This window comes from Diceros bicornis, chromosome 11 (genome assembly GCF_020826845.1).
Source record: "Diceros bicornis minor isolate mBicDic1 chromosome 11, mDicBic1.mat.cur, whole genome shotgun sequence".
Classification (NCBI taxonomy): domain Eukaryota; kingdom Metazoa; phylum Chordata; class Mammalia; order Perissodactyla; family Rhinocerotidae; genus Diceros; species Diceros bicornis.
Window position 1 is genome coordinate 66,503,773 of NC_080750.1, and position 24,015 is coordinate 66,527,787.

At 50.4% G+C, this 24,015-nt stretch overlaps 1 protein-coding gene across 3 annotated transcripts in view; it reads right to left on the reverse strand.

Annotated features, from left to right (window-relative positions):
* PTK2B (protein tyrosine kinase 2 beta) overlaps nt 1-24,015 on the reverse strand; it is a 127,581-nt gene that overhangs the window by 9,889 nt on the left and 93,677 nt on the right. For 2 of the 3 annotated variants that reach the window (XM_058550457.1, XM_058550458.1), the window contains exons 6-24: nt 17,254-17,316; nt 17,021-17,075; nt 16,453-16,593; nt 15,992-16,066; nt 15,275-15,376; nt 14,403-14,520; nt 13,753-13,792; nt 13,279-13,325; nt 12,309-12,359; nt 11,737-11,834; nt 10,862-10,946; nt 10,532-10,632; nt 10,146-10,261; nt 8,518-8,618; nt 8,241-8,330; nt 7,147-7,351; nt 3,481-3,589; nt 2,124-2,189; nt 474-599 (exon numbers count right to left, since the gene is read on the reverse strand). In XM_058550457.1, the coding sequence (XP_058406440.1) occupies nt 474-599; nt 2,124-2,189; nt 3,481-3,589; nt 7,147-7,351; nt 8,241-8,330; nt 8,518-8,618; nt 10,146-10,261; nt 10,532-10,632; nt 10,862-10,946; nt 11,737-11,834; nt 12,309-12,359; nt 13,279-13,325; nt 13,753-13,792; nt 14,403-14,520; nt 15,275-15,376; nt 15,992-16,066; nt 16,453-16,593; nt 17,021-17,075; nt 17,254-17,316 (1,789 nt within the window). The remainder of the gene's footprint in view (nt 1-473; nt 600-2,123; nt 2,190-3,480; nt 3,590-7,146; nt 7,352-8,240; nt 8,331-8,517; nt 8,619-10,145; nt 10,262-10,531; nt 10,633-10,861; nt 10,947-11,736; nt 11,835-12,308; nt 12,360-13,278; nt 13,326-13,752; nt 13,793-14,402; nt 14,521-15,274; nt 15,377-15,991; nt 16,067-16,452; nt 16,594-17,020; nt 17,076-17,253; nt 17,317-24,015) is intronic. The other variant, XM_058550460.1, reaches the window with a different exon arrangement.

Here is a 24,015-nt window from a genome sequence, read left to right on the forward strand (position 1 = left end):
ACTTTTACAAAAGCAGCAGGAGTGGCAGCCACAAGGAAGCCTTTCCTTTGACTGAAGAGAGATTTAGCAACCAAAGCAATCAGGCAGGAAGGGCAGAACAGGGCAGAACGTCCAGGAACTTTTATTCTCTGGCACCATTAGGCTTGGCTGCCCTCTGCCCACAAGCCTCTACACTACCCCTAGGGCTCAGGAAGGGGGCAGATTTTACATCATTCACCACAGCACCAGAATATGGACAGGGGAAGGTCTGGATCCAGCTGGTGTCCTCAGGAGCAGAGCCTGGCTTGGCCCCCAGCCTCTGATGTGTTTGCAAAGGAGAGGGAGTCAGAGAGCCCCTCAGTGACCTGACTAGTTCATGGAAACATGGAGGGTGCCTCCTGAGCCTGAGGACATGGGGTGCCAGGTGTCCCCGGCACCTCCCTCCAGCAGCCTCCTCAGTCCAGGCTGGGACCCAGCATGCAGAGCTCTCTTACCCGCATGCTGTGGCGCTTGAAGACATTGTGCCGGTGGAGAGGTGGGGTGTGCAGCGAGTTTACAGGAGATGGATACTCCATAGGGCTGGTGAGCGTAGGTGAGCTGGCACACAGACCCTCAGGGACCTATTCAGGAGAAGCACAGAAGCACCAGGCACAGGGACAAGGCAAGAAGGTGGACAATTAGCTGCTACAAACACAAGCACAAAGAAGTGATACATGAGAACCATGGAAGAAACAGGACTTGCTCTCCAGGAGCTAAAAAAGAACTTGGTACGAGGGGCCGGCCCCCTGGCGTAGTGGTTAAGTGCGCGCGTTCCACTGCTGGTGGCCGGGGTTCGGATCCTGGGCGTGCACTGATGCACTGCTTGTCAGGCCATGCTCTGGCGGTGTCCCATATAAAGTGGAGGAAGATGGGCACAGATTTAGCCTAGGGCCAGTCTTCCTCAGCAAAAAGAGGAGGCTTGGCGTGGATGTTAGCTCAGGGCTGATCTTCCTTCACACACACAAAAAAAAGAACTTGGTATGAGCATTTCATTGGCCTTGTTTGAGAGACATGGTGGAGCTACATAAACGGCTCTTAGCTAGGAGTCAGTGTAGCCAGTGTGGGCTCTTATTCATCTAACAGCCCTCCCCGTGATGCTCTGCATACGATGGGTCCACACGTGTTACAGACCTACTGAGAACATGTCTCCTCCCTCAGGACTCTTCAGAAAAGAATTACATTTCATAGTCATGTTACAGACTGACACATTGATTAGTCTACAGATATGTGTGTGTGTATTTTTAAATCAGTATTTTAAATATCACAAAAGGGTATGTTTTTTGGGGGGGGCATTGCTTTTATCTTCTGCATCAAGATTTTTTCTTCACATGAAGAGGAATTACCTGTTAGTTCTTGGTTGGGCTTGTTTTGGTACCGGGGTGTTTCCTTGAGAAATCTATGACCATGGGACACCACCTTTCTATAAGGAGCACCAAATAAATAGACATTGTTCCTATTGGTTGACATGCTCCCTTACTGAGCAGCAACTCTGAGCTGAGCGGTGTAAGAGAAGAAAAGAGAGCGACCTGGGCTCCCTATGACTGAGATGCAAGAGAGCGACACAGGACAGAGACATTCTGAGAGCGGGACCCAAAGCTTGGAAGCTCCCGTGCTTGGTCACGATGGAGGTGAGAGGAAAGCTCAGGTGGAACCCTGCTCTCTCTTCACTGGCCAGCTCGATTTTGGCCAGGGCTCTGTGGGAAGCCCCAAGGAGCAACTCCATTCTCTGGGGAATGTCAACTGTCCCCAACTGCCTGGGATTCCTTCTCAGAAGGCTCCGCTCAGGACAGGAGGCCAAGGAGGCCTTGGACACGAAGAGGTAGCTGTAGGTAGGCACAAGGAGCAGCAAACACTTGGACACATGGACTGGACTTAAGGCACATCTTAGCTGAGGACAGCTTGGTAGAATTGCATTTTGATTCTTTTGATCTCTAGGTACTCTGAGTTCAAGTTCTTTTCTGGATACCAAAGAAGAGCCAACACAGGTCATCTCCATTACCTGAGTAGGTGATTGCTGCTCCTCAAAGGGACAAGAAGGGAAGTGCAGGAAGGACCTAGATGAGGAATGGCCCCAAACTTTCCCAGCCCTCTGGTTACATGTTTACCTGGAATTGCAGCGTGGGAGCCAGAAGGTTGGTTTGTGGAGGGGGTCTATACTTGGGCCGGCTGGGCTGGAGACAGAACACAGAGATGACTCAGGCCGTGTCTCTCTCCTTGAGCGAGCATAGCTCACCAAGGGGAATATCAGGTCGGAGACAGGTCAGGCTTGTTCAGAATGAAGGGGAGATGAGGGGCAAAGTTATCATTAAAATCATTTGCATCCCATTACAAGCACCCATTACATGCTGAATGGTGATAAGGTACAAAGAGGCCAGCCTCTCTGCCCTCCTGGGGGCATCGTAACTGGAGGGGTTACCAATCCCTGTGTGTGTGACCTCTCTGGGTGTGGGAGCACCTGCCATCAGCAGTCGAGAGCCACAGACATCCAGAGACAGGAGGTCACTGAGGGCTCAGGCACTCCCAGCATCTTCATGGAGGAGATGAAGCCTGAGATGGGCCCAGAGTGAGGGGAGGAGCGGGGCATGCCAGGCCAGGGGGACAGTGAGAAAAGGCCCTGGACCAGATAGGGCTTTGTTAGGAACTGAATATTTGTGTCCCTCCAAATTCAAATGTTGAAGTCCCAACCCCCAGTGTGATGGTATTTGCAGGGACAGCCTTAGGGAGGTAATTAGGGTTAGATGAGGTCATGAGGGTGGGGCCCCTAAGATGGGATTAGTGTCCTTATTAGAAGAAGAGAGACCAGAACTCTCACTCTCTCTGCCATGTGAGGACACAGCAAGAAGGTGGCTATCCGCAAGCCAGGAAGAGAGCCCTCATCAGATACCACGTCTGCTGGCACCTTGATCTTGGGCTTCCCAGCCTCCACAACTGTCTGTTGTTTAATTCACCCAGTCTATGGTGTTTTGTTATGGCAGCCCAAGCTGACTAAAACAGGCATGGTCCCTCAAAACCCACTCACTCAATGGTGTGGCAGCAGTGGCAGCAGGGCACTGGCTCCTAAGCCCAGAGATGGCATGGAGATATGGACACAGAGGCTGGATCTAAGGGGCCCGAGGACACTCCCCATTCGTGTGCTCTGAGGGGGATCTAATCTGTCCCAAAAAACACCAGAAATAAAAGTGCTCTGGTCTCTTGAGGGAAAGGTTTCCAGGGTGATTCCCTGCCCCAACCGCCCCGCAGGTGCCTGCTGTCTTGCCGTCTCAGATTCCACCTGCCAGGGCACTGCTGTGGCGGGGGCAGAGTTCAGTGATGATGGGCGGTTGGGCTGAAGGGCTGAGAGGACTGTGGGGGCACATCCTGCCTATGCTGTGAGGGGGAGTTACCTAGTCAGGCCAGAGTGAGCCAGATGGGGACCCAGCTCTGCTGTGACTCACGGACTGACGAGGCCAGGGCTTGGCTTACCTTGGGTGGGGGTTCCTGGAAGGCTGTGGGCTCCAAGATTTTGGGAGGTCGGTAGTGAGCATTCCTCTCCTGCTCTGCATCGATGTCTTTCTCCATCTGATAAATGTCACTGCCAAAGAGTCAGGTCAGATAAGGAGAGGAAAACAAGGTCAAAAATACTCCTGGGGGGGTGGCCTGGTGGTGTAGTGGTTAAGTTTGCGTGCTCTGCTTTGGTGGCCCATGGTTTGTAGGTTTGGATCCCAGCTGTGGACCCACACACACCACTCATCAAGCCATGCTGTGGTGGCATCCCACATACAAAATAAAGGAAGACTGACATAGGTGTTAGCTCAGTGACAATCTTCCTCAAGCAAAAAGAGGAAGATTGGCAACAGATGTTAGCTCAGGGCCAATCTTCCTCACCAAAAAAAAAAAAAAAAACAAAAAAACTCCTGGGGGCTCCTCTCTGCATTTCACCAAAGCCCTGAGAGGCCCAGAGAAGGACCGCCAAATCCCATTTCCATCTGCTCTGCAGAGTGGACTGGCGAGATCCGTCTGAGATAGGTTGGGATATGGACCCTGAGGCTGCCCCCACACTGAGGTTGGGAGGGTCACAGGAATGGATCCATGGTGGGAAGAAGTCCTTGGAGAGCCAGTCCTTGCCCAAAAGGGCAGTGGAAGCGTCTCCAGCTCACCTCCCAATGCCTCTTGTCCTCCTGTGCCTGCTATTGGCATTGATCGCTCACGTAGATTTCTGATGACCCAGACAACTTCGTGACCAAGGCCTGCGTTCTCCTGTTTTTCATTAAACCTCCTACCAATGCATTCCTGGTGTGTGCTCATGGGAAAATGCTGTGATTCACTCCCAGGTCAGCTATGGGCATGCTTCTTGCCTTTCTTACCCAATCCAGTGGTTCCCAACCTGGGAATCACAGACCCCAGAGGACTCTGGAGTGATTGCAGGGGGTCCATGACTCCATATGTTCATACGTGCACCAAGCATTGTCTATAGACCAAGTATTACATACTATGGAAATAAATTTCTAGGCCCAAGATGGAGCTGCTCCTGCCCGGGTGCCACGTCAGCAAACTGAAACTCAGAGAACTTTTGTGTCCCTCTAAAGGCTCTGCTTGACCAGAAACGCAGTCTGTCCAGTCGGCCAATCCCCAACGCCAAGCCGACTCTAGGTTTTACACTTGCTTTCTTGCTCCTTATTCATTTTCTATTTTTCTCTTCCTTGCTCCTTATTCGTTATCCTATAAGAGCTTCCCGCCTTCTACTCCATTGTGCAGTTCTCTGGACCCTTGGGAATGGAGACTACCCGCTCCATGGAGTGTTAAATAAAATTTGTTTGTATCACATAAATTGTCTTATTTAATTATTTTTAAGAGTACTACTGAATATATAATATTTGGTATTGTGTTTTCAGATATGTATACATTATACTGTGTGTAATAAAAAATTCATTATACAGCTTACTACATCTTGTCAATCAATAGATTCCAAAAGTGTAACTATTGTTACATGGAGGAATTCTCAAAATTTGACATTAAAAGGGCCCTTCTTACCCCAAAAGATTGGGAAAGACTCATCAACTCCTTTCTTAACTCTAGTGGAGGACTGTCAGGCTGTGGCTTGAGGGAGATATCCTGGGGTCACCGGGGTCTTTGGGATCCTTCAGATCACACCAGAAAAGCCTGCCCCTAACTCCATCCATGTGAGGGATCAGCCTGGTACCTCTAAGGGGGCACACCTCTCAGCCCCAGGAGAGGCCCCCTGTCACAGCTCCCCATGGTTCTCAACCCCCAGAGTGAAGTAAGACCCCTACCCTCATCATCCCAGAGCTTTTGCCCTCTCAAGTTACATCTTTCGAATACTTTTCTCCTGGAACCCTTTGGCTTCTCTAATCTCCCTTATAAGGGACCAACAGATGAGTCTAGAATTAATTGGGAGTGTCGGTGAAGGGATAGACAGGAACAGAGAGGCTTTTCAAGCTGGAGGTCTTGCAGACCATGCTGGAGCCCTTGCTCCTACAAATACAGTGTCCTTCCCTCTGTCCCAGCCTGAGCCTTCCCAGCAACCTCTCTGGGAGGCCTCCTCCCAAGGCAGTTTCCAGTGGCTGTTTTCTTGCCCTAAAAAAAGGCCCACATGTTGACTACAGTGTTTAAAGCTGCCGTATTTAACTGAGCACTAGATTTCCTAGAGCAGGATCAGCAACTTACGGCCCACAGGCCAAATCAGCCCCCACCTGTTTTTGTACGGCCCCAAACTAAAAATGGTTTTTAGTTTATAAATAAAAATATTTATAAATAAAAAGAAGAAAATATTTTATGATGTGAAAATTAGATGAAATTCAAATTTAAGTGACCACAAATAAAGTTTTATTGAAACCCAGCTACAGGGCCGGCTCTGTGGCTTGATGGTTAAGCGCGCACGCTCCGCTGCTGGCGGCCCTGGTTCGGATCCCAGGCACACACCGACACACCGCTTGTTGGGCCATGCTGAGGCCGCGTCCCACATACGGCAACTAGAAGGATGTGCAACTGTAACATACAACTATCTACTGGGGTTTTGGGGAAAAAAAAGGAGGAGGATTGGCAATAGGTGTTAGCTCAGGCTGATCTTCCTCACCAAAAAAAAATAAATAAATAAAAGATAAACAATCAATAAAAAAAAAAAGAAACCCAGCCACACCCACTCATTTATTTATTGTCTATGGCTGCTTTCGAGTTCCAGCGGCCGAGCTGAATAGTTTCAATGGAGACTGTACGGCTGGCAAAGCCCAAAATACTTACTATCTGGCCCTTTACAGAAAATGTTTGCTGACCCCTGCCCTAAAGGACACCAAAAGAAGTCAGACCACCCAAAGAGGAGCTGATGGCAGGCAGGCCATCAAGGAAATGGGGGACCCTCTAAAACATGCTCGGACAGCACCCATCATCTGGGGACTTCTCAGTCCCCAGGGAATAAGGGCTCTTGGGCAGCTGAGGCGGATCAGCCCCCCAGGCCACCGATGCTCCATTCAGAAGGGAGAGGTGACCCTGGGTCATTGTCTTAACAGTCAAAAATCTCTCCCTTCCCTGCTCTCTGAGAAGAATGACCTGAGGTGGCAGGAGAGGCAAAAGGGTGCTGTTGGGACAGCCGGTCGCACGCCCCAGGCCAGGCGCTGTAAGGTGCCCCCGACACTCTGCAAAGAGCATGCACTTCAGTGACAGGTGGGCTCAGTCTTTCTGTTCAAACCCCAAACATATTTTCCGAGCTCATACTAGGAGCAAGGCACTGTGCTCGGTGTTGAGGGATGCCAAGATGAGGGAGGCTCACCCATGCCCGCCGTGTCCCTGAGCTCACACCTGACAGTGAACTCAGTTTCAGCGTCTGTCTCTGACGGAGCTGCTGGGCCTCTGTAACACGTGTGGCCCGCGCTCCTGCTGCAAGGACCGGCTGACTCCACTGGGACATGTGCTCTGAGTCGGTCAGAGGGCAGGTCCCGTGGCAAGTCCCAGCCCCGCCCGTCACTGCCTCCTGCGAGGCTCCGCCTCTGAACCTGAATTCTCTTCTCTGGAGGCGGGAACAAGGACACCACCACGTCTTGTCTAGGGAAGTACGTTGTAAACCTCTAGGCGCAGAGGAGCCTCGCTCTCAGGGGGCCCTGTGCCCGCAGCCCCCACCCCTCGCTCCAGGCTCACCTGAGGCTGCACACGAGCTCTGTGAAGCGGGGCCGCTCACTGGGGTCATAGTCCCAGCAGCGGGTCATGAGGGTGTAGAGGACAGGCGGGCAGAGGTCGGGCTTGGGCAGCCGATCTCCCTTCTCGAGCACCCCAATGACATCCTTGTTCTCCAGCCAGAAGAAGGGCTGCTTCCCAAAGCTCAGGATCTCCCACATGCACACGGCTGAGGGCAGGAGGGGAGGGTCAGGACCCGCGCTGGGGGGGACTCGCACCTGGAGAGGCCAGTCCGCCCTCCCCAGGAACAACCCAGTGGCAATCAGCACTCGGTCCCTGCCGGGAGGGAGTCCCGTGTTCCCTGTCTCCCCCTCTAGCATCCCTGGGGTCTTGCCCACCTTGGTGGTCCACCGAGGGACCAATCACCTGCACTGTAAGTGAACTAAGCCCCCTCCCCAGAACCTCTCCACATGGAGCTATTAGGGCTCTGTGGGATGAGGAGGTGGTAGTCGAAGGCACTGGGATCACCAGTGCCTTCTCTTAGGAGGGAGTGAAGCCTCCATCAGAAAGCCAGGTTGGAAGCCCAGCACCAACACTTGCTGCCTATGTGATCATGGGCAAGCCCCTGCCTCGCCTGAGCCTCAGTTTCCTTATCTGGAAAATGGGAGTAATAATGACGAGATTTGACTGGGGCAGCCTGGAGAACTGAGAGGGATAATCCACACTGCTGGGTGCCCGGTCAGGGGCTGTCTGTCTATCCCTTGGTTTTGTTCTCACCTCTCCCCGTACCTCCTTCTCAGAGCAAACCTCAGCGTTTCATTTGAGGGTCCCCTCCCGGGTGTCCGCACATAGTCCTTGGGACTGGTTGGTGGAGGACACGTTTGTCTCAAGAGCCTTTTCCAGGAAGATTAGCCAAGACTGCCCAGGCTAGTCCTTAGTCCGTATCACCGCCAACCCACCACTGGTTTCCCTACTGTGGGACTTCTCCGTGGCTGCAGCAAACAGAACCCTTGCAAGCCGGGGTGGGGGTCCAGACCCTGCCCCTGAACCCCCCGTTAGCCCAGTCATGGAGGCGAGAATTGGAACCCTTTTCCACACCCTCCTGAAACTCCACTCACCAAACATCCAGACGTCGCTGGCCGTTGTGAAGCGGCGGAAGTTAATGGACTCGGGGGACATCCATTTGATGGGGAGCCGCGTCACAGAGGCTTGGGGTGGGCAAAGAGGTTTACAGGAGATATTTAGGGAAGAAAGATCCAGAATTATCCAGAAATACAGCCTATTCTCCAGAAACCCAACGACCTGCGGACCCTTGACCAGAGGCTTTATTCTGGGATTTTGGCTTCAGCGACCCCTCCAGGGGCAAAGCAGAGGCTGGAACACTGACCCCCTCACCTTTGTAATACTCCTCATCCTCAATGTACCGGGAGAGGCCAAAGTCCCCCAGCTTCACACAATTAGCGGAGGCCACCAGGATGTTTCGGACAGCGATGTCCCTGGAAGAAGGATGCAAAGACAAGGGAGAGGTGGTTCAGAATGCTTCCGAGAGACAGACAGACAGACAGACAGGTGGACAGAGAGATGAAGAAGAGTGCTGGCCAGGGACCAGTCTCTGGAGCAGAGGTGGGCAGCTTCTGTCGGTTAGCAGTTCCCTGACCTGGCGAGTGGTCCTGCCGCAGCCCAGCTCAGGCGGAGCCTAGGCCTGCCCTGCAGCCCGCCACACACGAGGCCCTTTGTCGGCTCCCAGCACACGCTGAGCTTTCTCTCCATCGGCAAGTCCGCAGCACTGTGTAGGCTTTGTGGTGCCACAGCCGCTGCAGCATGTAGCTGACTCCCTGGAGCACTAGGACAGCCAGGAGCAGCGCGTGGGTCACGAGAGAGAGACCCGCAGACCCCTGGTTCAGAGGAGGAGCCCGGGGCACGGGAGCCGAAGGAGCCTGCTCAGCACGTTACGGGCGGGGAACGAGGTGGGCCCAGGCAGCCTAACTTCAGAGCTGAGCTCTCACCCTCCTGGGGGGCATGCGCTGACTTGGTTTACCTCGTGTTCCTGGCTTCACTTCTAACCCCGAGTGGTTTGTCTGCTTGCTTCTCACAGGCAGGCTCCACTCTATCATTTGTCTTTATTATTGAAAAGAGGACTTCAGAGCAGGACAACTTCACACAAGCCGACAGAAGAACAAATCTATTGTCCCACCACCTTTGCCCCCAGACCATTTACTGCCTGCGTCTCACCCTCCTGCTAGGAGGAAAGCTCCACAGGAAAGGGATTTTGTCTGTTTTGATTGTGACTTTCTCCCAGAGCCCAGGACAGTGCCTGGAGGCACCAGATAGGACGTCCATACTATTTGTTGAATGAGTGAACGAATGAATGAATGAATGTTTACATCCCCCAACGTTGCTTTGCATGGATCATCCACAAGGCTACATATGGGATGTCAGTGGTGTTAGTTTGAAGAATTCACCCGCTCACCCCAGTGCTCTGAGAGCACCCCCTCTGTCTCCCCCAGGGGACCATGTCCCCCGTGGCAGGGACCTGCTTTGGAACAAAGCCAGGTGAAGGGGCCAGCTCCACAGCCAGAGGGAGTATGGACTTGGCAGCCCACGGCATGCTGGGGACCAGGGCAGGGGCAGTTGCACAGGCTGGAAAGGCTCAGACCCCAGGATCTTCCCGGCATGGCCCTAGCCCCGTCCCTCTTGCCTGGGCCTGTGTCACCAAATGCGCGAGCCAGAGGAGAGCAAGTGGGGAAGCCATCTCCTGGAACCCACAGGGAAGCAGGCTAGAATGCATTGAGTTACGATCAGACACCCAGGACTTGAGATTCGCTCTTAATAACAATCCTGTTAAGTACATAACACTATTTCCACTTCTCAGATGAAGAAACGTTTCCTAGAAAGCACTCTAGTTGTCACATTGGGTAGGACCAAAGTGGGGTTTCAACACTGGTCTGTGAGGCTCCAAAACCCCGCTTTACCCCCGACCTCTCCAGGATCAGGTCACGGGGCCCAGCTCCTCCCCAGCCCACCTGTGGACACAGTTGATGCTCTCCAGGTAGGCCATGGCCTTGCAGACCTGCAGCGAGTACAGGACGAGAGTGAGCACCTTCAGGGCGTTCTTGTTTCGCTCCAGGTAGTGGCCCAGCTGCGGGAAGGGGAACGTGCCATCAGGACCCCAGCTCGGTCTCAGCCGCCAGCCCTTCCCTGGGGCGCAGGGGTGGGAGGGAAACCCAGGCTGGTGAGACATTCCAGCAATTTCCTCTACAAACGGTCTCTGGGTTGTTTCAGCTGAAGACAGAAATCAGGAAGCTGCGAGTTAAGCGCCCCTCCACTCTAAATGCTTCCCACCCGGAGGCCCTGCTCAACAGTGGCCCAGCTGTCATCGCAGGGTTCCTCTTCTGTCACCTCAGCTCACCTCCCCGAAGGGATACAATTCCATGATGATCCAGGTGGGCTCCTCTTCAATGATGCCGATCAGCTTCACAATATGCGGGTGATCGAGATTCTTCATGATCACTGAAATTGGGGGCAAGAGGGATGGGCGGGGGGCTCTGAGGTCCAATATGGGACACGCGCGTTGTTGTCCCAACTGGGAGAAACGGAGAGTGACACCCCTCCTCCGGATGTGGGTCCCAGAGCTGTTCACGGCCTCCTCCTGGGTTCCAGGCCCCCCGTCTTAGAGGCCTGTGAGCCTCAGGGGTCCTTTCCAGCTCCCGGGGCCGTGGCCTCCTCAGGGGATACCCACCTGCTTCACTCATGAACTTCTCCTTGGTGTCGGGAGCGCAGTCCTTCTTGCAGGTCTTGACAGCCACACCGATTTTCTCCCCTTTCTGCAACGAGAGTGTGTTCAGGGCCCTCGGTCCGGCCCAGTGCTCAAACGAGAGCGTCCCCTTCCGGGCATCACATGGTCCTCCCACAGGCTTGGCTGCCAGCCGAGGGAGGACAGGTGACATCCGGGCTCCTGGTCTCTGCACAGCACATTCCTCCCCCTTCCTTCCTCTTTCCTCCTCTCCCCATTTCTACCCCGTCCCCCCACTTCTCCCCTCTCCCTTTCTTCTTGATCAGGGTCGGGACTGGAAAAGACTTGCAAGAGGCCCCTGGCTGTCCAGATGAGGACGCTGAGGTTGAGAGGCCACGTGGTCTGCCCAATGTTAGGGGCTTGTGTGGAGCAGGTGCAGGGCCATCATCAGACGCGGCTCCAGGTCTTTTCCTCTCTTTGTGGTTGGTCTTTACATTTTTGCTGCCTCCTTCCTTTGGCTCTGCCTTTTCCCCAGGCCTGGCAGAAGCACCACCACACAGGCAAACCTTGTCCTGCACCATCGGCGGCCTCGAGACTAACTCTGGCCTCAGATCTGGCCCTTCCTTTTGTCAGAACTGCATTCTCCCACCAAGAGTCGGTCACCCCCCTCCAGGTGCCACCTCTATTTCGACCCCGGTATTTCTCTCCTTCTTGGAAGTGACTCCCATTTCTGTTGCTCCCTTGGTATTTCATAAATACTGCAAATGCCAAGTGGATGAAATCCACACATCATGGCGGCTCCCTCCACCCCTAGAAAATTCAAGCTCTTCTCTCATCCTACAGAGAAGAAGGGGAGTGTCAGGAAAGAGTCTGGAACTTACATGATTTGTGTAGACACCTTCGTAGACCTCCCCAAAAAAGCCTTCGCCAAGAATACAATTCAGAACCACATCTTCCCTGGTGATGCCATACTGTGGGCCTGCGCAGATGGAGAAAACAGACAGTCCTAGAGCTCTGAGACTGGTTGGCATCCCCTCAGGAATCTGGGTGTTTGCAAGCCCTAATGCCAAGCTCTGTTCCCCTCTTGACCAGGTGTTACCAGACTCCCCAACAGCACCTCAGCCAAGATACAGGCGCTGGACTGGGAAAGGGGGTCTAGAACATTCCATTGTCTCAGACCCAGGGAAGAGCCATTGCCCTGTTCCCTCTGAAGGCTCAGTCCCATGTCCATGCTCTTAAGATCCCCACACACCACAGGCACACAAGAGGTCAACAGTGTGGGCATACAAAGAATGATCTCGGCTTTCATATCAAAGGTGCCTCATTCAGGTTTGTCCCTGTATCAGGCACACATGGGAGAAGACGAAGGAAGGAAAGAAAGTCCCCCTGCATCTGCACAATGTCACTTCACAGAGCCCTGGCTGTGGTCAACATGGTGGGGTCAAGGACCTACCTCCCGGCCTTCGCAGGGTCTCGTCGGGAATCTCTGCGTAGATGTCTGATTCTGCAATGACAGAAAGAGAACGTCCCATGGGCAAGATGCCCTCAGCGGGCTCCACCAGGGACAGGTATGTGGCTCTCACGTGCAAGCCAGTGGAACCAAGGCTGACATCCCTGGAAGCGGAGAGGGGGCAGCCAGGTGAGAGAACAGCCTCCTGTTCCAGGCTTCAGAGTGGCCACAGAGCCTAGGGTACCTCAGCTTGAGTCCCTGCTCACTACTGCTTGGTTGTGTTATTTAGAGCAAATTGGTTAGTCTCCTTTAATCTCAGTTTCCCTTTCTGTGAAATGAATGTTTCTGGAGAATGTAGTAAAGGTCGAATAAAATAATACCTGTTACATATTTAACACTGGTTTGGACTGAGTGTTTACGTCGCCCCCAATTTCATATGTTGAAACCCTGACCCCCACCCTGTCCAGTGTGATGGCATTAAGAGGCGGGACCTTTGGGAGGCGATTAGGTTTAGATGCTGTCACGAAGGTGGAGCCCTCATGATGGGATTAGTGTCCTCATAAGTAGAGGAAGAGAGACCAGAGCTCTCCATCTCTCCACCACATGAGGACATAGAGAAGGCGGCCATCTGCAAGCCAGGAAGAGGGTCCTCACCAGGACCTGACCATGCTGGCACCTTGATCTTAGATTTTCAGTCTCCACAACTGTGAGAAATAAATGTCTGTTGTTTAAGCCATCCAGCCTGCGGTGATTTGTTATGGCAGCCCGAGCTGACTGAGACAAACACGGTGTCACGTACTAACTGCTCAATACATGTTAGCTATTAGGAGTAACGATATTTTAAGCTATCATTGAGAAGTCAGAGGGAAAGTTCATTTTTCTGTAACTTTGAGGGAATCCTTGACGACGTCACAAGAGCAGGTGGAGGAGAGTCTCTGGGTGTGGGGAGAAGATGGCAGACGGGCAGGCTTACCTATGCTACAGCTTTCTGAGAGGTGGGACTGCCGAGTCTCCAGGTTTCTGTAGGAGGAGATGGGAGGGCAGGAGCCAAGTGAGCTCAGAGCCTGGCAATGCTCCCCCAGGATCCACAGCCTCGGCCCACTCTCTCCCACCCACAGCTGTGCTGTGCCGCTGTCTGCCTGGAGAAGCAGCCTGTCCTGATGGCAATAACATGGAAGCATGTCCCAGGCTGCCAGCGGGCAGGAGGGAGGGGACAGCAACAATCCCCCCTAAGATGATGCCAGTGGCACAAATTCCCTGCAAGAATTTACTGGGAGAAATTTACTGGTGAAAAATTGTCACTTGTGAAATGCTGGGGTTCCAGCGTTCTCCCCTGGGGCCCAGAAACCAGAAACCATGGGGGTGGAGGCTCCCTGTTTGTTCTGCCTTCTCGGGGCAGACACAGCTTGAGTGCAGGGCCTGTTCCCTGCCTTCTGGTTGTACTCACAGCACGGGGATCTGGGGCAGGCTGTTTCGCTTCTCACCATCTGGGGAGAGGGGAGGAAGAGGGGGGGCTGGGACACAGGGTCCTGGAGGGATGGCTGACCTCGCTGCTCCTATGAGCCAACACAAGGGAGCCCCCTCCCCACCATTCGGTGCTCAGTGACGGTCAGAGTGGAGCTGGGTCGGCTTTGGCCTGAACTGGAATCCTCCTTCTAGAAGAAATTCTCAGGCTTCCTCCTGCCACTTCCACATGTTCCAGCCCTCTGGAACCCTACTTCCCAGAAGCTCCCTCCCTCCTGATCTCATCCCCCAAGCAGACACACCAACACAGGAGGGACCAGCCACGTTCTAGCAACAGCTTTGATCTTCCTGGGGCTACAAACACCTCTCCCCCAGGAGCCGGCACCCATGCCGCCCCTCAGCCAGCAGGGCCAGGGTTGGACAGACAGGGCCAAGGCCTGGAGCTGAGGACCCAGGATGGGACCACAGGGAGCATCATGTCAGGAGGGGCTGGGTGACACCTCCCCATACTTCCAAAGCCTCTTCATTCATATATTGGTCAATGGCTTAGCTTCTCCCACTCTGCCTTGGGGGCGCGGCTCAGCTGTGCCGCCATCTGCCCATCAAGCCATTTGCCTTTGAGTGGCAACGCACCTTTCTTGGGATGGATGATGAGAGAGCCTTTGTGCTCCCCCTGCAGCCGGCAGTAACCATCTACGAGGTCAGCCATGTTCTCCGCCTCTGCCAGAGAGGAGGTTTTGATGGACAAGGACTGCAGAGAAGAGACCAGGCAAGGATGAGACCCCAGGGCCTTGGCTAGAGTCTACCCCAAAGGACTGGAGAAGACATGGCATATTCGGAAGGAGCAGGACTCTGCCACCCACCACATCCTATGGGTTCCCTGCCATGGGGCTCGGCTTGCATCCTCCATAGCCACCAGAGGGCGCTCTTGTCATCCCTCCCACTGACCGCCCTAAACTCTAGGCAGGCCAGTTCCAGGTCTGACTTATTTTGGTCACCGAATGCACAATGCTTTGTACCTAATAGAGGCTCAATACGTAAGAGCAGAAACTGAGAAAAGGGAAGAGGGAGAGAGAAAGTCAGGGAACAGATAGATGAAAGGAGAGATAGACAATCTGTCTGCAGTCTGAGGTCTCTCTGATTCTTCCGCCTATAAAAAGCTCTGGGTCCCTGAGGTCTTTATTCTGAATCATTGCTCACCTATTCAGAGTTAGGCCTCTGATTTGTACCTTGATTTCTGGTCACCTTAACCCTCCAAGAATCTTCCCCAAGAACTTCTATCTTAACAATTTTTTTAGATAGCTTTTCCTCCTGACATGTTTTCCTTATAATTTATCATCACCCTGGTACCTTGTCTAAGAACTAGGTGCAGTTTTCTTAACAAGATCCCAGAAGCCAGGGAACCCCTGGCTTCCTGCCCACTCTGGCCAGGCTGGCCTGAGCGAGAACTCCCAACCTGCAGTTGTACCCCTTGTTTCAGAGGTCAGGTACCCAGAGATGCTTACCTGGGGGGCACCTTCGATGCCCAACTGCAGTACCGCCTGGCCCTCCTCCAGGGGCAGGCACCTGATGGACTTGATCTGCTTGAACTCGGCCAGGCAGGTGGGCTGTGGGAAAGGAGGGGTCCCTTCAGACCATCCCACTCCTGGGATTAGGCCATGCAGATTGGTCAGTACGGGGGGTATAATCAGGAACTGGGAACTGGGAGTCTCTCAAGGGGAGGAAAAGGGAATCAGACTACTAAGGCTAGAAGGATCATCTAGTCCAAGCATCTCACTTTGCAGAAAGGAAAATGAGTCTGGAGAGAGCCAGGACTTGCCCAAGGTCATATGCCAAGTTGGTGGTAGAGCCAGGACTGGACCCAGGTCTTCTAAGTCCCAGGGGAACGATCACCCCATTTTGCCAGTGAAAGTGCAACTCTTTTATCTGAGCCAGAAGAGCAATAATAGTGTCCTTCCTTCTTCTCCTCCCCCCAAACCACCCCTCCCCTGAAACAACCCCCGTCCCTCAGCCCCTGTGCAGAGGATAGTCACAGAGAAGTAAAGAACCATCTGCCCCCACGCTGTTACCCCAAACACTTTCTACAGCTACTCATACCAAGGGCTTCTGCTCTCAGCTATGGGGCAGGAAGAACTGATGGGGCAGGCCCCGGTGGGAGGCAGGAGAGAGGGAGGACAGCTCTGCCTGGGGCTGGGCGGGGCCTGCCCCCAGTATCCCTCTACCTTTGCATCTTGGCTTGTCAGCTGGCGGATGCCTTTAGGGCCGATGACCAGGTCCACAGTAATGTTCCAACCTTGCTGGAATAAAAGGAGAGAGGGAACTGTGGCCCCAGCTCTGCCTTGCCCATACTTCAGAAATTTGCAAAAAAGCTCACTAGGTTAGACACTGTCTCCTGGGCCCTCCAGCTCCTTCTATCCTTAACCCCCACCATACAGATTACCCCCTGCCCAACACCCTGCCCACTCTGTCCCGCTCCCAGAGTTGGAGCCAAGATTTCAGTTCCCTTCCTCGGGCCAGTAGATTAATGTTAGTTGCATTTTAGGGCACGTCCATGAGGCCCTGCTGCTTGAGAACCTACAAGCAAGCTAAGCTCCTTCCCGGCCCCCCAAGGAGGCCTTCTAGCCCCCTTTCCTGAGAGGCCAGGGCTTCAGGTCAGGGGAGAACAAAGAGGGCACGCCATTACAATGAGTTCACAGCGGAAGGTCTCCTGGTCGATGCTGGCGAAGCCCGCGAGGGTGTTGAAGAACTTCATGACGCACTCCTCCTCCCGGAGCGAGGCATACTGCTGGAAGGTCTGCTGGATCATCTTCCGGAACTGTTTAGGCTGCGGGGAGATGGCAGTGGTGGCGGGCCCTGCTCCTCCGAGCTCTGAGTCCTCCCCTTAGGATCTCACTGAAAGCCCGCCCACTGCTGTAGGACGGTCTCCAGGCCTCAATCTGTTACTTAAAGCTGCAAACTGTGGTCTCAAGGGAGGCTCCCCATAGCCCTGGGAGGGAGGCAGGGGAGGGAACACCCCCAGTGCTCAGGCCACAAAGCTAATTGGCCTCCAATGTGGTACAGAGCCAGGTTCCCTGACTCCCAGCCACAGGAAGGGCCCACTGGATGCATTCAATGGTCCAATGTCTGGATGGCCCAAAGCAGCACAGACACCCTGGCTTCCCCGAGTACCCTAGCCCCATTCCTTTAGCTCCAGTCCTGGGGACCAGCACGAAGGGGCTCTTTCTGGGCCCCTCACCCACTGGTTTCCTCACCTTTAAGTTCTCCTGCATCTGCTTTGGGAAAAACAGGTCCAGCCCCACTTCCTTCCTGGAAGAAGGAGAAAAAAAGCAGCATTTGACTCCCCCTCACTCCCAACCCTGGACTTCTGGCCAATCGGGGAGAGGCGAGAGGGATTGAGGACCAGGAGACGGGTCCTGCCTGGTCTGGTCTGGGCTGAGCAGGAAAAGCCAGGCAGCAGGAGAAGCAGGGCGGTCCCAGCACTTACTCCAGGAGCTCGAAGTTGGACTTTTTGTCAAGTGCGTTGTGGGGCATGTCCTTGAAGAACCGCCTGGAGAGAGAGAAGTCATGGAGAGGCTGATGGCTGGAGAAGGAGGCCATCAGAGGCGGATCACCCAATGCCCACACATTGGCCTAGAAGCCCCCTTCCTCTGCTAGATGTGGGAACCATGGGGAGGGAGAAAGTTAGGGGAGTTAAAAAATTCAATATTTAGAAAACTGTGAAGAAAAGGAAAACCAACAAATTTCATTCCTAGAAAAGACTCCAGCCCTGTGCTCTCAGAGGCCCAGCTCTGGGACTTAGACAGAGGAGGAGATGGTGGTTCTATCAGCGGCCTCTAAAAACAAACGACCCAAGGCAGCCAACGCTCAACCTATCAGCTTCAGAACACCCCCCTCAACCTTCAGGCTCTGGGTGCCCTTTGTGATTTCTTTTCCCCTCATTTGCTGTCTCTGAAATATTACATATGTGTTTGTTGGTGTGTTCATTTAAATAATTGTTAAATGTAGTACGTACAAAAACTTTAGAACTTATGGAATGGAAGAAAATTAAAAATAATCCATAATCCTAACACCAGGGGTGACATCTATTAATTTTTTAATACATATTCTTCAAATCCCATTTCCCCTTAAAATGTGTGCCTTGATGGATATTTTTATGTATTATTTATTTACAGCAACCATTGTTCAAGCAGAGACTAAATAGCCAACGTCTCCACTTGTGTCATCCTCCCTTCCCTGCCTGGATCACTGTGTCTAGTAATTTCTTTGACTGTTACAGACATTGTCCCACTCTTGATCTTACATTAGAGTAACTCAGTGTTCCTTTAGCTCAGGTATCCTTTAATGCATCCAGGAACAGCTTTGTGCTACTGACACTATAAGCAGATAGGCAAGTAACTTATGATTCAAAAGTTACTATGAATTTAGACAATTCACCTGTGATTAGAAAATAGTAAGAGTAGGTCCTCATCACACACTTTATTTTAAATATTTATTCTAGATGGATTAAAGGGGTAAATGTAAACAATAAAATCATTTTAAAACTAAAAGAAAATCTAGGGAAATATTCCCAAATCAAGAGATTGGAAAGAACATCTAAAGCATGAAATCATAGAAGAAATTCCCTAGAAAAAAACACATAATGTTATATCCTTAATAAGTTTTAATAAGTGGTGTTTTTGAATATATTGTCAGGCAAGGTAAGTAGTTATCTTTTCATAATTATGGTCTCAATTTTAGAAGAAAAAATGCATTGGAAAAAATCAGACTGGATCTCCCAGGTTAATGGAGGTTATCTCTGGTTAGTGGAATTCCGAGTGATTTTAGTCATTTTTTCCCCTTTCCTACATGTTCCAAATATTCCACATTGAACAGGTATTACCCTTTTCACTTGCAAAAAATTTAAGGCCATGAGGTTAGTCAAATCATCGTAACACAGAGGTTTTCTGGCTCACCACCTGCTGAGGTGGCCCCTCCATACCTGCACACCTCCTTGGTGGGAAGTTCTTCTTTCCCTTCCCTTCCTCTCGCTAGGCTCCTGCAGCCATGGAGACTAAGCTTAGTCCCTTTCTTAGATGTCATATATTTGAAGGCAATTATTTTATCATCACTTCTCTCGTCATTATGGTCCCCTCTCTTCTCCCAACGCCCCCTCCGCCACACCAGCTCAGCATCCTCAATTACAGGTACTTCAGCTGCTTCACTCAGACAAGAAAAAGTGAAGCACAGCCAGAATGAGAAAGAAAAGAACAGCTATGTGGTGAGACGGGCACAAGAAGACAAGTGGTTCTTTCTGGTTGGGGCGTGTTGAGCTGTTTCAAATGCCAGTGGTTGGAATGGAGGGAAAGCGAAACATAAAAAGTCTCTTATATAAAATTTCTCTTATAGAATCAAGAATGAGCACATTAAAATGAGTATTAAGGACTAACAATATTTAATGATGGCTCAGTAAATATTGTTGAATTATATTTTACAATATTGAAATGTATTTCTAGCCTATTTCCTTCCAAGAAAAGATGCAAGGATACAAAGGTTTAAAACATATTTAAATAAAACAGGGCTAGAAAGAAATCAGGCAATGAGATAAATGAGATAAAGAATATGCCAAACCTGTGGTTTGGGGCTTGGTTGTCCTGGCAGCCAGGGTAGAAGACCTCATTAAGTGCATAATTCATCAAGAGAAAACATTTACCATAACATAGAGATTTCATTTTTTAAATTAAAAAGTTTGAAAACCAATGATTAAAAGAAAACTAATAATTGCAATATTCATTTTACCAAAAAAATGAGAAGCCAATTTTATATGGTTTTCTTTCTCCTGTCACAATTTTGGTAAATACCAATGTATAATGTTAAGGCACAATTCAGTAAATGTGATTGTTGGAGGGCCTAACTAAATGCGGTTGGAGTATATGGCCTTCCAATGGTGTAATTCAGTGGTTTTCAACCAAAGGCAATTTGTCATTCTTTCCCCAGCCTGGAAACATTTGGCAGCCTCTGGAGATCTTTTGGTTGTCAGACCTGGTTGGGAGGAGGGGTGGTCCTAACCAGCATCTAGTGTGTAGAGGTCAGGGTCTGAGATGCCGCTAAATATTGTACAATGCACAGGATGGCCCCTACAACAAAGAATTATCCAGCCCCAAATGTCCCTATTGTTGAGGTTGAGAACCCCTGGGGGCTTGATCCAAGGACAGAACTTAGGAAATTAAGAAAAGTGGCTCTCCCTAACCCCACTTCTCACTACTGGGTGTCTGACAGAGCAGGACCCCAGATGCTACCTGAGAAGGAGTATTCAGGCTGGTTAAGGACAGATCTGCACTTCGGAAACCAGACAACAGGTAAGCAGGGATGACATTCAGTTATAGGACATCAGAAGCCTATCCAGGATTCTCCCCTGAATGGAAGATCTTCCTCCTACTACTTCTACCTGAAGAGTGCTTGCAGTGAAGATCCAGAGTTTCCACATGGTCAGTCATGGCAGCTTTAGAAAGTTTACTGAGCCAGTGTTACCTGCTTGCCCTCCCATTCATAGAAAGCCTCAGAACATGCCTGTGCAGTGTGGATTACAGACAACGTGGCCATTCGCAATTCCTGCTAGGTTGAGTGAGCTGCAAAATGTACTCCTAGGTGACTGAACAAATTGGCTTGCTGTATGCAATTATTTCTTTCTAACAGAATAAGTGTTGGCAAATGTCTACCAGGGAAGAGGATTTTAGATCTTTCAGGGTTATCCGTTCATCTAAGTGTGTACGGGGCTCTCATTATGTGCCAGGCGAAGGCAACACCAATCCCAACTTCAAGGATTTGATAGGATTTCAGAATCCAGTGTGTGGAGCCAATCAGTGTAGGACAGAGCGATGCCTCAGTACAGTGGACCCATGTAGGGCAGGGCAGGTGGGGTAGGCATGGGGAAGGGAAGGCTTCAAGATGGAGAGACCCTTGCATTGGTTCCGCAGCAAGAGCCTATGGCCACACTGCTTATTATCAACGCTTCACAGACGTGCTCTGAGGTTTTCGACAAATCGAGAGGGTGAGCAGGCAACACTGGCTCAATAAACTTTCTAAAGCAGTCAGAATAAAGAAGAGTTTACCATGCTGAAAAGGGGAATGAGAAGAGTGTGCCAGACAGACGGGATGCATTACCCACTGAAGGGGTGAGATCTGCTTCCCAGCCTCAGACTACAGCAGTCTCTTAATATCACTTCTGGTTTATGATAATTGTTGAATGAATGAATGAGCTTTGAGACTAGGGATGGCTGAAAGAATTCTGAGGACGAGGTTATTTAAATAAGTCTTAGTAAAAAAAAATTGGGGTTGGCTAAAGAGAATGGTAAACAACTTGGAAATGAACACTGAGGAATTAAAAGACATGAAAAATGATAGCAATTTTAGAATGATTAAAGAGGTGGTGAATGGAAAATGTTTTATTAGGAGAAAGGAAACTCGGGTAATATACCTAGGTCTTCTCAGTCTCTTGAAATCCAGCTTGCCCAACTCACTCCCTAAATCGCTGATTGCCCTTCTCTCATGCATTGAAGATCAGTTATTGTGTTACTTTTGGCAAAGGTGCCTAATCACTCAAGCGTGTCATGATCTGTGTGTTTCTAACGTTTGGAGCAGTTGAACATATTGGGATGTCCAGAGAACCCGTCACCACTGCTTATCAGACGTACTGCTCTCTCCAGAGATTGAGCTTCACAATCTTCTGTGCTGAGCGTCATCTCAGCTGCTGTCAACAAGCTCCCTATGATCCCCAACCTGCCCCAGCTCTCATCATTGAATGAGGCTGCACCTGTTAAGAGCACTGTCTCGTGCCTGGCTGGTCCTCCCCAGCCCAGGTCTGCCATTTTGACTGACACCAGGTGGACGGGGGTGCCTATGGGCAGGCACAAGCCCATGACTGATACCCAGGTAAGGACAGCAGAAAGCAAAGAAGTATCTACGCAAAATCCAACTGGTTGTGTTTTTCCTCTAAAACGCAATAGAAATATTAACTCATCACCAACATTTATAAATTAACTATGAGACAAAACGCCTTTTGAAGCAAGCTGAGGGCTCTTTCTCTAAGCTTTACTTATTATCAGTTACTACTTAACTACTATTGGGTTACATGTTCACTCTGAGTTTTTAGGTCAGAGTGTTCTGGGGCTCTGCTGGGGGTGGGCAATGGTCCTGGACGTCTCAGGTGAAGGGGAGGCTATTTGGTTCCTCATACTGGGCAGGTACTAATTTCTAGAATGTAGGCCATGAATTTCACATTTTTAACTTATAGAAGGACATGCAGATAAAATAGTATATTTGGCATTTATAAAGCCCCTCCAAAAAATCAATAAAAAATTAATTAGGTATGATTGCAATAATATGACATTCTGGAAAAGGCAAAACTATGAAGACAGTAAAAAGATCAGTGGTCGCCAGGGGTTGAGGGGAGGGAGGGATGAGTAGGCGGAGCACAGAGGATTTTTAGGGCAGTGAAACTACTCTGTATGATATTGTAATGGTGGATACATGTCATTATACACTTGTCAAAACCCACAGAATGTACAACACCGACAGTGAACTCTAAAGTAAACTATGGACTCTGGGTGATAATGATGTGTCAATGCAGGGTCATCGACTGTAACACGTGTACCACTCTGGCAGGGATGTTGATGGTGGGGGAGGCTGTGCATGTGTGGGGGCAGGGGGTCTATGGGAAATCTCTGTACCTTCCACTCAATTTTGCTATGACCCTAAAACTGCTATAGAAAATAAAGTCTATTAAAAATAAATAAATAAAAATACTAAATAAGGATATAGAGAAAAAAATAATTAGTACAAATAATGAGTAACTATTGAATAGTTCTGTCTCTATCATTTTTCTAAGTACATTAAATACATTAACTCATTTATTCCTCATAACAATCCTATAAGTTGCTACTATTATTATCATTCCCATTTTACAGATGAAGGCACTGAGACACAGAGAAGTTAAGTGACTTGCCCAGTAAATGGAAGATCCGGCTAGAGCTCGAGGCAGCCCAGTCAGACCCTCTGCTGTTCATCGTTATGCCCAATTGCGCCTCCAATCACTCATGAATTGAGTCCATTGAGGATTCATCTCGCTAACTTCATATCTTGTGCATATATCATACTTCTTTTAGCCAGGAAAGAATACATTTTTTTTTTTCTGGAGACACCATGTATTTGTAGGCAGGTGACAGAGTCAATGATGTTAATAGAACATGGGACTTTTGCCCATGATCTGCAGGTAGCCTGCACTCTGGAACCTTTTTAGGAAAAAAATCACAGCCCTGGAAAATTGTGCATTATTGCTTGATTTTCAGAAATGTGTCTGTCTCTTTTGCTGAGAAATAGTCATAATTTGACTTTAAAATAGTCCATGATAATGTGTAGCTTTGTAGTCAACTTTAAAAATTATAGGTTTGAAAATCTTCTATTAAGCTTACAAAATAGGTGTTTTCCAATTCCTCTCCCTAATATCACATAACCTGTACCTCAAAGGTCAACCCGTAAGGAAAGGAACATTTATCTGACTCTGTTCCACAGACTTGGGAGACGTGAAACGACATGTCTCTGTCATAAAACAAGCATAGGTTTTGGAATAATCCCGAGGTGGTAAGAGAGCAGACACACTCTTGACGAGACTATAAACGGAGCCAGCCAGGGCAGCTCATCGGGTCCTCCAGCGCATTTAGCACAGTGCCTGGTGCCAAATAACAAAAGTTGTCATTATTATGATCAATAATTGTTTGGGAATCATTTGAGGAAATAAGAACATGAAATAGAATGCCAAAGGGTCGTCTCTATGCCGCTATTTTACTGTTTAGTGATGCTATTTTGACAGGTGACTTAAATGAGTGGAGTTTCAAAGTGATACTAGAGTCCCAGGTCTGACATCCACGAATAAAGAGGTGAAGGGAAGCTTTCGAGCTGTCTAATGCCAGAGGGTGGGTGAGACTGTGGGATTCGTGTGACGCAGGCTATTGGAGCTGCGGTGGTTGTGGAAGGCATGAGAGGTCACGTGTAATCAGGTAATCTTCACAGGCAGCCCCCGTTCCACCAGCACGGAACTCCCAGGACCCCCCTGACTGCGGCGAGGTGGTCTGTCCTCCAGCTGCATCGGGGCTGCAGACATCCTCTGCGCGCAGGACCCCAGTGTTCCCTGGCTGAGACAGAGTCACCAAACGGAAATGCAACGAGGAGCCCCCCAAGGCTGTCCTTGACCTATTCTGTCACAAATGAGATA